At 58.8% G+C, this 14,896-nt stretch overlaps 2 protein-coding genes across 2 annotated transcripts in view; both read right to left on the minus strand.

Annotated features, from left to right (window-relative positions):
• Window positions 1-2,733: 2,733 nt before the first annotated feature.
• Window positions 2,734-8,884, minus strand: LOC134404987 (uncharacterized). Its single transcript, XM_063136041.1, has 9 exons — window positions 8,806-8,884; window positions 6,292-6,438; window positions 5,477-5,713; window positions 4,894-5,160; window positions 4,664-4,770; window positions 4,421-4,567; window positions 4,200-4,280; window positions 3,493-3,705; window positions 2,734-2,995 (listed from the first exon to the last, which is right to left on the minus strand). Exons 1-9 carry the CDS (start codon window positions 8,882-8,884, stop codon window positions 2,876-2,878), a joined length of 1,398 nt encoding a protein of 465 aa, XP_062992111.1. The 3' UTR covers window positions 2,734-2,875.
• A 466-nt stretch (window positions 8,885-9,350) lies between these two features.
• The window catches only part of SEMA4F (ssemaphorin 4F), a 38,195-nt gene continuing 32,649 nt past the window's right edge, over window positions 9,351-14,896 (minus strand). The window contains exons 9-14 of the mRNA XM_063135134.1: window positions 14,509-14,656; window positions 14,197-14,419; window positions 13,897-14,006; window positions 11,663-11,820; window positions 11,285-11,343; window positions 9,351-9,976 (exon numbers count right to left, since the gene is read on the minus strand). Of these exons, the coding sequence (XP_062991204.1) occupies window positions 9,351-9,976; window positions 11,285-11,343; window positions 11,663-11,820; window positions 13,897-14,006; window positions 14,197-14,419; window positions 14,509-14,656 (1,324 nt within the window). The remainder of the gene's footprint in view (window positions 9,977-11,284; window positions 11,344-11,662; window positions 11,821-13,896; window positions 14,007-14,196; window positions 14,420-14,508; window positions 14,657-14,896) is intronic.

Consider the following 14,896-nt stretch of genomic DNA (forward strand, 5'->3'; position numbering starts at 1 on the left):
GAGGGAAGGGTTTGGGCCGTTTGTGTTTGTGACGCGTTTTCGCGATCGGGTTTGTATTTTCTTGGCCAGGTGAAAGAGGTGCTTGCACCAATAAAAATTTCTCAACCCTAAAAATTTCTCAACCCTAACCCTAACCCCAACCCCAACTCTATTGTTGTATTTGTATCTTGTATTTAGTATACTTGCAAGGCCCCTTTGGGGGGCCACCTGTAGTATGATCTTTTTAATAAAAATCTATTATCCTAAAAAAAAAAAAAAACTATTATCCTAACCCTAGCCCCTAACCCTAACCTTTGACACCCCACAACCCACCAGGGCAGCTGCTGTGCTGAAGACGCCACAGGAGGCGGTGGCTCTCCCCAATCGATGGTGTGGGAGTCCAGGCAGCCTCCTGCTCTGGTGCTTCTTCTGTTCTAGACTGGACTCTTGCAGCCTCTCAAACTGAACACAGCCACCAGGACTTCCACAGACTCCTTGGCGTGCTGCAAAGCTGGCCTGTGCCAGGTGCCAGGGCTGGCCTCTGCTTGCCCCACGCCACAAATAGCAGCCACCGCAAAAGGAGATGCCTGCATGTCGATGGACCTCGGCAGCGTTCTCACACACCCCACAGGCATCACCAGCATGTGCTGCTGCATGCATGGCACAAGTGGGGTCAGGGGGAGTCTCCTGTGTGTGTGTGGGGGGGGGAGAGACGCACTCCAGCAGCTGCAGCTTTCTCTCTGCAGGGGCCACTACCACAGGGAAAACCTGCACCCCCAAAGCCCCTCCCCTAATGAGCACTTGGGGGAGGAGGAAGGCACCCACCCTGCTGTAGGCCTAACTGGGGTGGGTGATTCTAACTGGGAGGGCCCCATGCCTGCTTGCACCAGGGGCAAGGGGTGTGCGATGGAACAACAGTGCCAAAGGGCCCCTTAAGGCATGCAGGCCTGATCCCTGACCCCAGGAATGATTTTGTCAAGGTGCATCTGTGTGCAGCAGGCAGCTGTCCAGGACCACCAGCAGGCCACATGTGGCCCTGCAGCTGTGCAAAACACTGTGGCAGCTAGCCCCCTCCCCCCACCCACGAGAGCCACTGGCCCAGCCAAAGGACCACACTGTGGCCTGTCCCCAACTATCTGTGGGCTTGTGATGTGGCCGACATTGTGAATGTAATGTGCTGTTTTGAAGGTCCCATTAGGACAGAGCAGGATGCAACTTAAAAAAAAAAAAAATTATGTGTCAGAGTCTGCCTGGGCAGTTGTGCTTTCATAGGATCATAGAATAGTAGAGTTGGAAGGGGCCTATAAGGCCATCGAGTCCAACCCCCTGCTCAATGCAGGAATCCACCTTAAAGCATCCCTGACGGATGGTTGTCCAGCTGCCTCTTGAACGCCTCTAGTGTGGGAGAGCCCACAACCTCCCTAGGTAACTGTTCCATTGTCGTACTGCTCTAACAGTCAGGAAGTTTTTCCTGATGTCCAGCTGGACTCTGGCTTCCTGTAACTTGAGCCCATTATTCCATGTTCTGCACAATCAAGAAGAGATCCTGGCAGTCTTCTGTGTGACAACCTTTCAAATATTTGTAGAGTGCTATCATGTCTCCCCTCAATCTTCTCTTCTCCAGGCTAAACCTGCCCAGTTATTTCAGCCTCTCCTCATAGGGCTTTGTTTCCAGACCCCTGATCATCCTGGTTGCCCTCCTCTGAACACGCTCCAGCTTGTAGTATTGCTTTCACCATGAAGCGTCTTCACTACAGTGCAGGCAGGTCTGCTTTGCCAGCCAAAGAGCACCACACCCAATTGAGAGGCAGGGACCTTGGCTGTGGGCCACCCAGAGAGCCTGGCTGCTGGATCAGTCCTGCCCGGGGGGCGGGGGGGTCTGTCCTTCTGGGAAATCCCTGAGCCACAGCTGCCCTCTCCCTGCATGGCCACTGCTCTGACTGCTCCATGAGGCATCCAGCACAAGTTGCTGCTCCTTCAGCCGTCTAGGATGACTGGAGACAGACGTCTACCTTCCCCTGCATGCCTGAGCTCAGGGGGCTCCAATGTCCTCCCTCCCTCCCCCTCCCCACCCCAGCAGGCGGCTTGTTCTCACATCTGCCCCAGCGTGCAGGAGGCCAAATGTGGTGTTGGCACAAAGCTGCCTGGGGCAGGAGCAGTCTCTCACTCACTCACTTGCAGAGCCTGAACCTGTGCAAGGCTGAACCTGGCTCCTGCCTCTGCCCAGCTCCTGCTCAACTACAGGAGTCTTTGCTGTTGCCCCGTTCCTCCCGCAGCCCCATACATATGCAAAGAAAGCAGAGGCGCTTGCCCCACGGGGGCCTGGAAGCTGCAGGTGGCCAAGGCCAGGGCCCTCCGCTGAGGCTCAGAAGCTGCTACACCTGTGAGCCTGGCATCTCCATGTCGCTACCAAGGCTGGCGACCGGCCATAAACCCATTCTCCTTCCCCGCCTCTTCAGAGTGAAACTCATGGGATCTCCACTCCACCCAGGACCATCAGACTGCCGGGGAAGCAGCAACAGTCTTTGAGCTGAGCGCAAAGAAATATGGGACAGATTGGGGATACTGGCTGCGAAACGCCTTGCAAAGAGCGTGTCCAGAGGGCGGCACCGACAGGCTGCAGGCTCTTCGTAAACATGGCACTGAGGCTACTTTATTGCACAAATCCTGGGCAGGCAGATGCCTGCCCCGTACAGCCCATGGCCTCTCCCCAAGGCATTGTGTGGGGTGCCTGTGGGGCAGGTCAGGCAATGGAAATGGGAGGGGGGCCCAATATGGGCCAAAGCCACAAGGGGCGTTGCCGCAGAAAAGAGGTTGCCGCTGGGCGCTGCTGGCTGTTCAGCGCGACGGCTGGGCCTGTAGCTGCCTCGGCTCCCAGGCTGGTTGCCCGGAAGACTCAGCGCAGCTCTGCCAGGTGAAGGTTTCCTCCAGCCCCAGCCACAGCCACAGCGAGTCCTCCAGGTGCCGAGGCCACCACGTGGACTGGCTTGTTGGGCAGCAGGATCTCTCCGACCACCTGTGGGCAGCAGGCAGAGAGGGGGGAGTCACTGGAGAAGCCCAATGGCAGGCTCCTTCCACACACAGGTGCTTCCCAGCACAAAGGGCCCTGCCAGGAGGCCCACCCACCCCCTCCTTGCCACGGTGAGGCACGTGGTTTGCATGGCCGCTTCATGTGCAGCCCATCATTCCTGCAGGAAGTTCTACAGGAGGCTGGAAGCACGTTACTGGTCCAAGGACACGAGCGAGCTTCACGGCCAACTGGGACTTTGAACTCGGGTCTCCCCAGTCATCCTCTGTCACTCTAAACGCAAGGCCACAGGTGGCTACAGGTTCGATGCCCGCCCTTTCAGTCTCAAGAGATCTTGTACCTGAGAGCTGGGAATGCCCTCCCGCCTCCCCTCCCTGCAGGGATGCTGCCAGGGACCCATCACTTACCACGCGTTGTTGGGCCTGCCACTCTCGCTCCCTGAACCCCGCCGTTCCCCCAGCGACTGAGCTGCAAGCCCTCCTCACCTGGCCGGTGCCTGTGTGGAGAAGGCTGGCCCCGCTGGTCCCGCTGCCCCCAGCCAAGACCACGTCCGCTGTGCAGAATTGGGCCGAATAGAGGAAGTCCCCCTGCATGGGACTCCCAGGGAAGGGCAGGTTTTGCCACAGTCGAGACATGCGCAAGTCCCACAGCTGGAGGGCGTTGCGCGGCACCCACGAAGCCGTCAGGACTTGGTTGCCCTTTTGGAGGAAGAGACAAAGAGGGCGTCTTGCTGGTGCTCTGAGCAACGCAGGTCTACTTTGGGCAGCCAGCGGTATTCAAAGCCCCAGATCCTCCGCTGGGTCAGTCCATGCTCTACAAGCAAGCACGCTTTGTACATCCTGGGATCAATCTCTTGCAAGGCTTGACTGTGTGAATGGCCCAAGGCCTGCTGGTGGTGAACCACCACGGGAAAGCCTTGCACTAGCCCTGAGTCATCGTCCGTCTGGGTGGGAGGCCACGAGGGCTTCCTAGCGCCTCAGGCCCAAGGCAGCGGGCATCTGAATACAACTCACTGGGGAAGCACAGCGCGGGGGAGGGAGGGGGCACGAGGATCTTGACCTCGCTCACAACCTGCCTGGGGCACCTGGCCAGCCGCTGTGGGGAACAGGATGCTGGACTAGTGCAAACTTGGGTCTGGCCCGTTTCCAGGGCTCTCCTGACAAGCCCGCACTCACGCCAACCTCCTTCTCACCTTGACATCGATACCAGGGCCACAGACGTGAGGACCACTGATCACACTCTGGGCTCCCTTGGGCAGCCGCTTGTCCCACACCTGGCGCAAAGAAGAGAAAAAGTGAGCTGTGCACCCACAGCCCAGGACCAGAAGGACGGACGCACCCCTTACAGGGGGCACCGGTCCAGTCTCCGCTCCCAAGAAGACACGCCCGGGGGTAAGTCAGGAAACGCACGTACCTTGACAGAATTGTCCCAACCTCCTGTCAGGAAGAGATGCAATTCAGTGGGGTGGAAGCACAAGGCAAAGATCCGCCGTGAATGCCCGCTGTGGGGGGTGAACTCATCCCCAGCCATGAAATCTGGGGCCCGCATGATGTGGAAGAGCTGGGCAGCAGGAGAGAAGATTTAAAAGGACATGGAGGAGCCGGTCCTCCCTCGCCTGAGAGGGCCCGGCTCCCCCCACCTCGCCCATGGGCCCACCTGGTTCGTGTGGCTGTCGTAGAGCCGGATATGCCGGTCTTTGCCCGCTGTGGCAAAGGCGCTGCCGTCCCGGCAGAAGTCCATGGCGTTGATCTCATTCTCCTCCTCTGGGGAGCGGAAGGGAAGGAGATCAGCCCATCCGCCAGCAGCAGGCCCCTCCTGCACCCACCGCCTCTAGGGCCGGGTTCCCCAGGAGAGCAGCAGCAGCAGCGTCGCCTCCCCGCACTGACCTGTCAGCGAAGCCACCAGGGAGCAGGAGAGCGAGTCATACACGGAGATGACGCCGTCCGCCCCCGCAGCCAGCAGCAAGCCAGGCTTCGCCCGGTGGAAGTGCACTGCGGTGATGGCGTGGCGCGTCCGGTGCCCTGGGAAGAAGGAGCTGCCCGGCGAGTCCGTCGCTGCGTCCACCAGCTGGGAGGCGAAAGGGAAGGGAGGGCGGAGGCCCCTGAGCGCAAGAGCAGCCCCGACCGGCCACGTACCCACTCCCTGCGGGGGCCCTGCCCGTGGCCATATAAGAACATCAGAAGAGCCCTGATGCTGGATCAGACCAAGGGTCCATCTAATCAAGCCCTCTGTTCACACAGTGGCCAGGCAGCCGTCGGCCAGGGACCAACAAGTTAGGACCTGGTGCAACAGCCCCCTCCCACCCATGTTCCCCAGGAACAGGTGCACACAGTCTTACTGCCTCTGATACTGGCGGCAGCACACAGCCATCAGGGCTAGAAGCCATGCACCGACTCCATGTCCAGGGGCCAAAGCACGGCAGTCCCACGGCCACCCGTGGGGCTGCAGGAGGGAGTCCCACCATCCCACTCGCCTGCACAGCCCCGTTGCCAAAGCCGGCCACCAGTTGCCCACCGCTGGGCTCAAAGCCGAGGCTGTAGATGCCGTGGGCGTCCTTGTGGAGGGGGATGCGGCGGGGGGCGGCCAGGTGGCAGGGAGGCCCCTCCAGGCCCCGCTCCTGGGCCTTCTCCAGGCAGCGCCCTGCCAGCGACAGCTCACGCGACAGTAGCAGCGCCTCTGCCAGCCGCCGTCGCCGCTGGGCCATGTCTGCGCCCGGAACCCTGGAGGAAAGGAAGGAGGGGAGACGCTCATGAGAGCACCTGCTCCTGGCGGTTCCCCACAGCCCCATCTCCACCAGGGGAAGAGCCTTCAGCGTGGTGGCCCCCCTCCTGTGGAACTCCCTGCCGCTGGAGGCCCGGCAGGCGCCAACTTAGTATTCCTTTCGGCGCCTCCTGGAAACGTCGTTTTCCAGGCAGCCTTCCCTTGAGGACCAGCCAACGGGTCACTGTATGTTTTGCGTCTTTTAAAATCTATTTTAAAGTGTTTCATTCCGTGTGTGTGTTTAATTTTATCTTGTACTTTAATTTTATCTTGTTAAATTTTGTAACCCTAACTCTTGTACACCGCTCCGAAATTTTGAACGGGGAGCGGTATAAAGTGTCGTAACTACAATAAAATAATAAATGTGAGCGGGGGGGGGGGCAGACCTCCCTCCCCCTCCCCCTCAGCACGGCGGGCCGAAAGGGGGGGCGCCTCCTCCGAGGGACGGTGGGGGGGAAGAGGCGGCCTGGGCCGGCCCAGGAGGAGTCCCTCGAGAGAGAGGGCCGGAGCTGTGCCAAGCTCACCGCCGGCAGGCAGGCAGGCAGGCAAGGCAGGCAGGCCGCCCCGCGATGGGGCTCCGTCTTCCCGGGGCCGCTCCCTGCCTTCCCGCCTCGCTTCCCGCTTTCCAGGGTCGTCGCCGCCGCCGTTCCCGGCCAGCTTCAAACGGTCGCCTAGGCAACGGCAGCGCAACTGCCGGCCTCGAGCGCCCCGCCTCTTTGAGGCCGTGCCTAGTTCTCATTGGCTGGAAGTGGAAACATCCCGCCTTCTCCCGTTCGCAGATCTGCCAGCCACCGACGCCCTTCTAAAAGGCCCCTCCCCTTCGCGAATTGGCTGTACGTGATTGGCTGCCGAGTGCCAGCGTAGCTGTCTTAGAGAATGGGATTGGGTGCTCTCCTCCTCCCAGCCATTGGGGCCTGCCCTTCGTTTCCGGCCACAGAGCTCAGGAGGGAAATCTCTATGTGCGCGGAGGTGACCATAGAGATGTAAGGAGAGGCGGGTCTCTTCTTCCGGCCTCCCTGGGCGGTGGCGGGGCGCTAGCGCTCCGGGCCGCGAAGGCCCCTCTCGGGCCTCCAGCTCCCTCCCAGGACCATCGTAGCTGTTGCCTCCTTCCCCCTTGGATGCGACGCTCCAGCCCCTGGCTCGTTTCAGTGGCCCTTTCCCCAGCTCTAGCATATAGACCCTTTTTCAGGTGTGGTGACCTAGGGTGACCATATGCAAAGGAGGACAGGGCTCCTGTATCTTTAAAGTTGTATAGAAAAGGGAATTTCAGCAGGTGTCATTTGAATGCATGTAGCAGCTGGTGAAATTTTGTCTTCATCATAAGAGTTAAAGCTGCAGGAGTCCTGCCATCTTGATCAGATACAAAAGAGACGAGGGCGCCTGCACCTTTAAGTATTGCTATGAAAAGGGAATTTCCCCAGATGCTGTCTGCCTACAAATGACACCTGCTGAAAATCCTTTCCACAGCCTCCACTGCCGACAGGAGCCCTGGGCGAGGGGCTTGCTCTTCCGCCTCCCAACCTGGGAGACTCATGGGGGGGGTGAGGAGGGCGTGTTCCGGACCTGTGTTTTGGGGGGGTCATAGATCCCGATGATGAAGATGTTCACAGGAACTCCGGCAGCATCCAGCCTAGTATTTAGGAAGGCCACCGACCCTTCGGAGAGGATGGAGACGCGCACAAAGACAAAGCCGTGGGAAGCTTCCCTTTCGTGAACTTCCTCAAGTCGCCTTAGCATCCAAACTCCCACCGTTCTGTTTATGCTGAGTTTTATCATTCCTTTGGGAAGCAGAAACTCAGGCCGGGGCAGACAATACACATCTACATTGGAGCAGGCAGGTCTTGGGAGCCGCTCCATTGCCACGGGGAGGCCTTGACCCAGGACACTTCAGCCAAGCAAACATGGTCCAAGTCCTCTCTGGAAGAGGTGCCCTCCTCCCTGGGGCAGCCTGGCAGCTCCTGTGGGCCGGCGCGGCTGAGTGCTTTATTGAACCGTTACCTGGTCTCTTTCAGGCCTGAGATCTGAAGGGTCCAAAGGTGCTAACAGGCCAAAGGTGTAGCAATTCCATCTCCTTAACAGATTAACCACAGTGCTTACGTGTGGGTGATGGGGCAAAGCCATTGGGGGTGGGGAGCAGCCGGTCTTGTGAATATGGAAATCTGTTACAAACACAGCTCCTTGCACTGACTGCTAAAAGCTGGGATGGGGCCCTGCTCGGCTCCCCCTTTCCCCTCGCAGAGTGCTTGCTAACGCAGTGCTTGCTAACGCAGCTCCGAGAAGAGCAGCCACTGTAGCGAGGAGGAGGGCCAGACAGGTGGCCTCCATCAAGGGCTGCAGAGGGGAAGGTGATGGCGTGCAGAAGGCACATGCTCTGCCACAGCAGCAGGGCACTCACGTTTTAAGGTGCACTGCAGGAGGGAGAGGGACTCACCATTGGGTGCAATGTGGCTGTCCAGGGCCTGGGCATTTGTCCAAGGGGGAGGCAGAGGCTGAGCTTCCTGGGTGCCCTTTTCAGACTCACATGTGCAGTCTCTGCGCTAAACAAGCTGCTGCCCCAAGAAGCCAAAGGCAGGAATTCAGCCAACAGGCTCCTCCGTTTCCTTCTTTTTAATAAGTCACAAATCCAAGAGCTTCAAACAACAAAAACACAACAGTAGGAGCACACGACACCCGTTTCATAGACTGGTGGCCCCTGGCCCTGACTCCTGGGAGCAGAAGCCTTGTGGGGCACCACAGTGACGAGGGAGGGGAGGGGGCGGGTAAGAATAGGAGAGGGAGGGGGAAGGACCGGCGGGTGGGGGGCACACAGATTTGGCCACATTCCCAGGCAAGGAATGACCGTCTGTGCCCCTTGGCATGGTGAGGGGGCTTCAAAGGATTCCTCTCCTTGGCCTCCCTGTTGCGGGGAGGAGGTCGCATCTTCCTTCACATTTATCAGATGGAATCTACCAGGACAGGGCAGGGAGCAGCCTCTGTCCGAAGTGTAGCTGCAGGGGTTGAAATGGAGGTGGACGGGGGAGCTGTTGGCGCAGCCCCACCTTTCTCAGTCAACATGCCAAGTGCTGCCACCGCCACCACGTCCGCGGGTGGCGGCGAGGGGCGTGCTCGCCTAGGCATCGGCCCCGCCTGTCGCTTGGCAGGCCATTCCCAGCAGAGTCGGGTTCCAAGAAACCCAGTTCAGTTCCTCTGATTCCTCTTGGCTACTTGGGAACAGGCTAAATCAGGCCACTCCATGAGAAGCTGGCCTCAGGCCCAACCCAGGGAGCAGAGCAGTAGGAAGGACAAGAGGCAGGCGGAGAAACGTTCTGGAAAGCAAACAGCAGTCGTAAGCGCCCGAGCACGTGGCCAGGCCACGGAAATCCATCCGCGTGGACTCCTCTGCCTACCAGAAGGGTGAGCAGGGCTGGAGCAGAAGCCCCTCTGGCCTGCTGTACAGGGAGGCCGTCTGGCAAGGCCCTCTCCAGCCACTGCAGGAGCCCAGCTGGCCCTGCGCCACAGATGGGGCGGGACCCAGCCTGGTGGAGGTCTCAGCCGCCCACCCCCCTCCGCGGGGCACCAGCAAGAGTGAGCACAAGAGGGTGCTCTAGATGGAGGTCTCGTCGCACTTGGCCAGCGGCACCCCAGTCAGGTAGATGCGGGCCTGCTCCGTGTCCAGCTCGTTGATGTAGAGATGGGGGTAGCCGTTGAGGCTGCCGTTCTTCTTGGCCGTGGCCAGCGGGTGGCGCTCGTCCTCCGGCGAGCTCGGGGTTTGTGGCTCGTGGCTGCAGCTCGTGGTGGTCGACTGCATCAGGTCTAGCCCGTTCCTCTCCCGGCAGATCAGCTCCCGCTGCAGGCGCTCCCGCCGGCGCCGTTCATGGAGCAGCAAGCAGCCGCTGCTCACAATGACGCCCAAGACGAAGCAGAAGACGCCGACCAGGACGCTGTAGCTGCGCTCGCCCGACCGGTAGGGATTGTGCCCGCCCTGGCCGGCGCTCACCAGGCTGTAGGAGGCCACCACGCCCCCCACCCCAGACTCCGTGCAGCGGCACGTGTATTCCCCCAGCATTTCCGCCGTCACGGTGAACTCCAGTCCGTCGCTGCGCACGATGTAGGCTGATGCCTCTGGGGACGGTCTCTGCCACTCGCAGCTGGACCAGGTGGACTGGGGGACGCAGGGCAGGACCACCCGGGCAGAGAGCAGCGCGGGCACCTCAATGGTGGTGGGCACCTCTGCCAAGGAGAAAGCAGAAGGTTAGAGGATGCCTGGGCAAGGCGGCCCCCACCCCTGCCAGACCTCACAGCCCTGAGAGGGTCTGGGCGCTCCCCCCCGTTGCTCCAAGCCTCCAGCAGTGCAGCGTACAGAGCGCTGCTCAGCACCAGAAGCAAGTGGGAGCCCCCATCTGATCTGGATGTCTCTAGATCACAGTTCCCTGGTCCTTTTTGGACAGTGGGCCCATTTGGCCCTTTGAGGGCGTGTGGGGAAGTCTCACGAAGTGGCTGCCGTGGTGGGCCTGGCCAGTCACAGCATGGCCATTTCACAGAAGGCCCACTGGGGAGGCCAAAGGAGAAGGCACTTGCCCAAGAACCGAGGGTCAGAGCAGAGGTGGGCGCCTGAACTCCAAAACACACACAGCCTCCCCTTGGGAGCCCAGTGCAGATGGGGCGGGAGGCCAGGCCTTTGCCCGGCAGCCGCCCAGCCCCAAAAAAGGAGGAGCAGCTCCAGGGCATCTTAAGAAAAAGAGTAAGAATCAGGATGGGTCGGGTGGGGGCCAAGAGAGGGGTCAGGCTGGAGACCCCCAGCTCTAGACCCTCCGCACGGGGGGATATGGCTGGCCAAATCCTGATCTTGTGGGGGCGAGTTCCCCATCTGGTGCAGCAAGAGGGAAAGATCTGTCAGCTGTGACTGAGGCGACCACACATTCCATGGAGCCGGTGGGCAGAGGGGCCCCACGGCCCGGAGGGCGGAGATTCCAAGTCTCCCTTGGCGGGTAGGAGAGAGAGAGACACAGGATAGAAGGCAGTGCCTGTGATGCGGCCACCACTGCCGCTGGGTGGCTGTTGAACGGCCTCTTCTTTCGTCCAGCCCAAGGTGTGCGGCTGCCCCCGAATCGTCCCCCACGGGGGCCTCAGCCCTTGGAGACCTCCAGAGAGTTCCACAAGCTGAGGGGAAGCCTGAGTTGGAAGCCTGTCGGGGGGCCCTGCTGCAAATGCGTTCCTCCTGAATGCGCTGGCCGGGGATCCTTCTGCGAGCGTGTGAACGCAGAGAGAGCGCTCCGCTCGCCATCTGGGATGCGGAGGAATGCCGCCCATGTTCAGCCTCAGGGAAAGCAATAGAGGGGGAGCCCATGCATCCACCTGCCCCCCCAATCCTCCAGAACTTGGGTTTAGCATCTTCCCTCTCAGGTCCACCAAAGCTCAGCCCACCCCCACTGGCATGTCACAGCTGTAGCTGGGCAGGAGAGCTCGAGCGACTTGCTGAACCAGAACAGGCACAGCTCTGGCGCCTTGCCACCGCCACACACACACACACACACACACCTTTGCTCTGCACGGGGCACAAATTCAGCACCTTCACGGATGTGATGTCCTGGATCAGCCTGAGAAGAGGACAAGGCAGGCGGCTGAGAAAGCGGTGTTCCCCCTCCCCTTGCTGGCCAGAGGCCCACAACCCACTGGGGCGGTGAACGTGCCCCTCCCTTTCCATGGGAGAGGAAGCGGCCGCTTGGAGCAGCTGTCCTGGCCCTGCCACCTGCCTCTTCTCTGGCCCCGGGCCAAGGCACGAGTCCCAAAAGGCCCCACTCAAAGCTGCGCCGAGCGAGGCATCTGCCAGGTTGGGACCCTGGCAGCATTGCTTTGGAGGAGAGGAAAGCGGCGTGTGCGCAAAGCCCCATGGCGCTGGAGCACTGTCACACTTACCCAGCCTGTCCGCGGTGGTCCTGGCAGGCCTCCTGCACTGGGCTCCAGGCGCAAGCGGGGTCCCTGGCCAAAATGCAGTCCTGGCAGGTCCTGTATGCAGCACAGGTGGCTGTGCGGATCTGGGCCACTCCACTGTCAGAAGCCACGTACAGCCAGTCCTGCAGAGAAGGCATGGAGAGGCCTTGGTCACGGGGAGGGGGGGGGGGAACGGGGACGGGATGCTCAACGGATCCCCGGGGGGACGAGAGGGGTCACAAAGAGGGGCACAGGCTGGCCGCTGAGCCCCAGCACAGGTAAAGAGGGACCCTCCAGCTGTTCTCACGAGGGTGTAACCTGGATCGGGGGGGGGGGAGCACTGGGGAACTGGAAAGGGTCCATATGGGGCTGGTTTGGGTGATTACGGGGAAGCATTCCGGGATTACAATTCCTATGCCAAACGGCTGGGGGTTTTAGGGAATTTCCTGATGTGCTTTCCACAGTATTATTCGCATTTCTGCTTGAAGCCCTGCTCTCTAGTTCTGGTGAGGGTGAAGGTGGTGTTCTAGTATTATATCTGCTTTCTCCACACCAGCGACACTTCTCTACACTTCTGTCATGTCCCGTCTTCCTTGCCTATTTTCTGAGCTAAAAAATCCCAAAGGATGAACACCTCGATCATTTTAGTGGCCCTTGTCTCCATCCTCCCCCACCAACTCCATCATCCTTTTTAGGTGCTGTGACCAGAACTGCACACAGCATTCTAAGTGTGGTCACACCATAGATTGGGTATAAGGGGAGTATGAGACTGGCCGTTTTATTCTCAGTTCCTTTTCTTATAGGGTAACCCCATCTGCCCACCACAACCCCAAGATCTCTTTCTTGTTCCGTCACTGCCAGCTCAGATCCCATCAGGTGATACTTGAAATTTGGGGTGGGGGGGGAGGGTTGCAACTTACACTTCCTTTCATTGAACTGCATTTGCCATTTTATTGCCTGTTTGACAAGTTTGGAGAGATTCATATGGAGCTCTTTGCAATAACAACAACAACAACACTATCCCTTTTTGGTTTTACCCACCCTAAATAATTATGTCCATTTATTCCTGTTCTCTGCTTTCTGTTCGTTAGCCATTTGCCATAAGAGGCCCTCATAGAATCATAGAATAGCAGAGTTGGATGGGCCTACAAGGCCATCGAGTCCAACCCCCCTTCTCTTATGCCATGGCTTCTAAGTTTGCCGCATGGAGAAAAAGGCTGTCCATGGCTACTAGCCCTGATGGCTATAGGCTACCTCCAGTTATCAGAGGCAGTAGGCCAGATGTTCACCAGATGCTGGGGAACATGGGTGGGAGGGGTGCTTCTGTGCTCATGTCCTGCTGGGGGAGGGGGTTTCCCATTGGGGCATCTGGCCCCAATGGAACAGAATACTGGATTAGGTAACGTCATGGATTTGCCACAAAAGGTTGGTGGCACCGCACTCAAAAAGTACTCAAAATGACCCCTGAAGAGAGTGACTATTTCCCCTCCACAAAAAAGCAAAAGTTGTCTTGTCTTGGAGTTCCAAGCCCCAGGAATTAAGCATGTTGCACAGAAAGTAATTAGGAATCCAGAGAATTAAATAATAAGGTAGCTGGTACCAATAGGGAGGATATGAAGTGAGTTCACAACGACCTTTGGCTAATCGTTAGGAAAATGTAACTGGCAAAGCAATTTGGATAATATCCAAAGAGAGAATTCTGGATTAGAGCTCTATCACCAGAGATAAAAAGGATTATGTGAAAAATGGAGAGACATCAAACTGTATTATTCAGGGTCCGAGTTAATTTAAACATTTTGCTTATCAACTAATGAAAAATATTTTGTAGGGTATAAATATTAAATCTAATATATAGATGTTTAGGGGGAAATGTATTTAGGTTTAATTAACTTCAAGTAATAAACTGCTTTGCCAAAGACATATATCAAAATTAATTATATCTAATTTGAAAAGTACATTTAAGTTTTTGTATGTGTGCTTTGATTATGAAAGATGGCGTTCATGTCCAGCTTGGGGCAGCTGGGCAGCCACCGTGGGCACAGAATGCCGGGCTTTGGTGAGGGGCTTTGTCAGATTCCATGAAGGCAAAAATACTCTGCACAGAGAAGCTGGCGGCCCCTGGCCCCTAGCCGCTGCTGCTGGAGGCAAGGGGCACAGCATGCCACAACCAGCCAGCCCATGCCCCAAGGCACCATCCCGTCGGCCGAGTCTGCCCTCACCTGGTGGAGCTGCAGGTTCCGGACCGGCTGGCGTTCTGCAAACGGCATCAGGTCCTCGATGAGGGAAAGTCGTGGACCAATCTTGACCGCTTTGTGCAAATGCCCATCCTCTGGGGTGCGGGGGGGGGGGGGAAAGAGGGCAGGTCAGTCTGCCCCCCAGGAGGGCAGCTTGGCACTATTCTCCTTTAGCAGCCCCCCAAACTCCCCCCACCCTCCCCTCCTCTCTGCACAGGCCCCACACCTCTGTCCTCCTTGCCCGGTCGCACACCCTGCCCTCCCCGCCCCTCCCTGCCCCCTCACCTGTTCCCAGGTACAGAACGTCGTGCTCTTCCCCAGAGAGAGACCTGACTCGGTGAGCAGCCAGCCGGCGGTACTGCGTGTCCGGCATGACTAGCACTGGCCTGTTTTCCAGAGGGGCGACCAACTCGTCCATGAGCGGATGGTCGCGGACGAAGGTCAGGACACGGTCTGGCAGGGCCAGCGAGGAACTGATGCCCTTCCTCTTCATGCTACTCGTGACACACTGCGAGAGGGAAGAGGAGGTGCTCTGAGGCTGTGGGGAGAGAGACGGAGCGCAACCCACCCCCTCCTCCACCCCGGGGGGTCACTTACAGCCCCTGGGCGCGGCTCAGGCACGTCGCTCTGCGTCACGCTGGTCCATTTGTCGCAGTCCCTCTTGAACTCCTTAAAGCGCCCGTTCATGGCTCTCTGAATATCCTGCGCGCGGTAGGCACACACGGCAGAGCCGCTGCGCTCCTTCCTGCAAGGGGACGGGCGGCACGACACAGCCGAGCGGTCCGTCATTCCCTGAGTTATCTGCAATTCTGTTTAGGGGGCCTTTAAGGGTAAAACCCTCTCAAGGTGGCATATGGGATAAAAAGCCCACAGATGGCCGATGAAATGTGAGGGAGGGGAAGCAGCTCCGAGGCGCCTCTCAACCAGACCCCCGACACGCCCCCTCCACCCACAGCAGGAGGAGAGACCACCAGAGGCAGGGGAC

Source organism: Elgaria multicarinata, chromosome 10, assembly GCF_023053635.1.
Source record: "Elgaria multicarinata webbii isolate HBS135686 ecotype San Diego chromosome 10, rElgMul1.1.pri, whole genome shotgun sequence".
Taxonomy (NCBI): domain Eukaryota; kingdom Metazoa; phylum Chordata; class Lepidosauria; order Squamata; family Anguidae; genus Elgaria; species Elgaria multicarinata.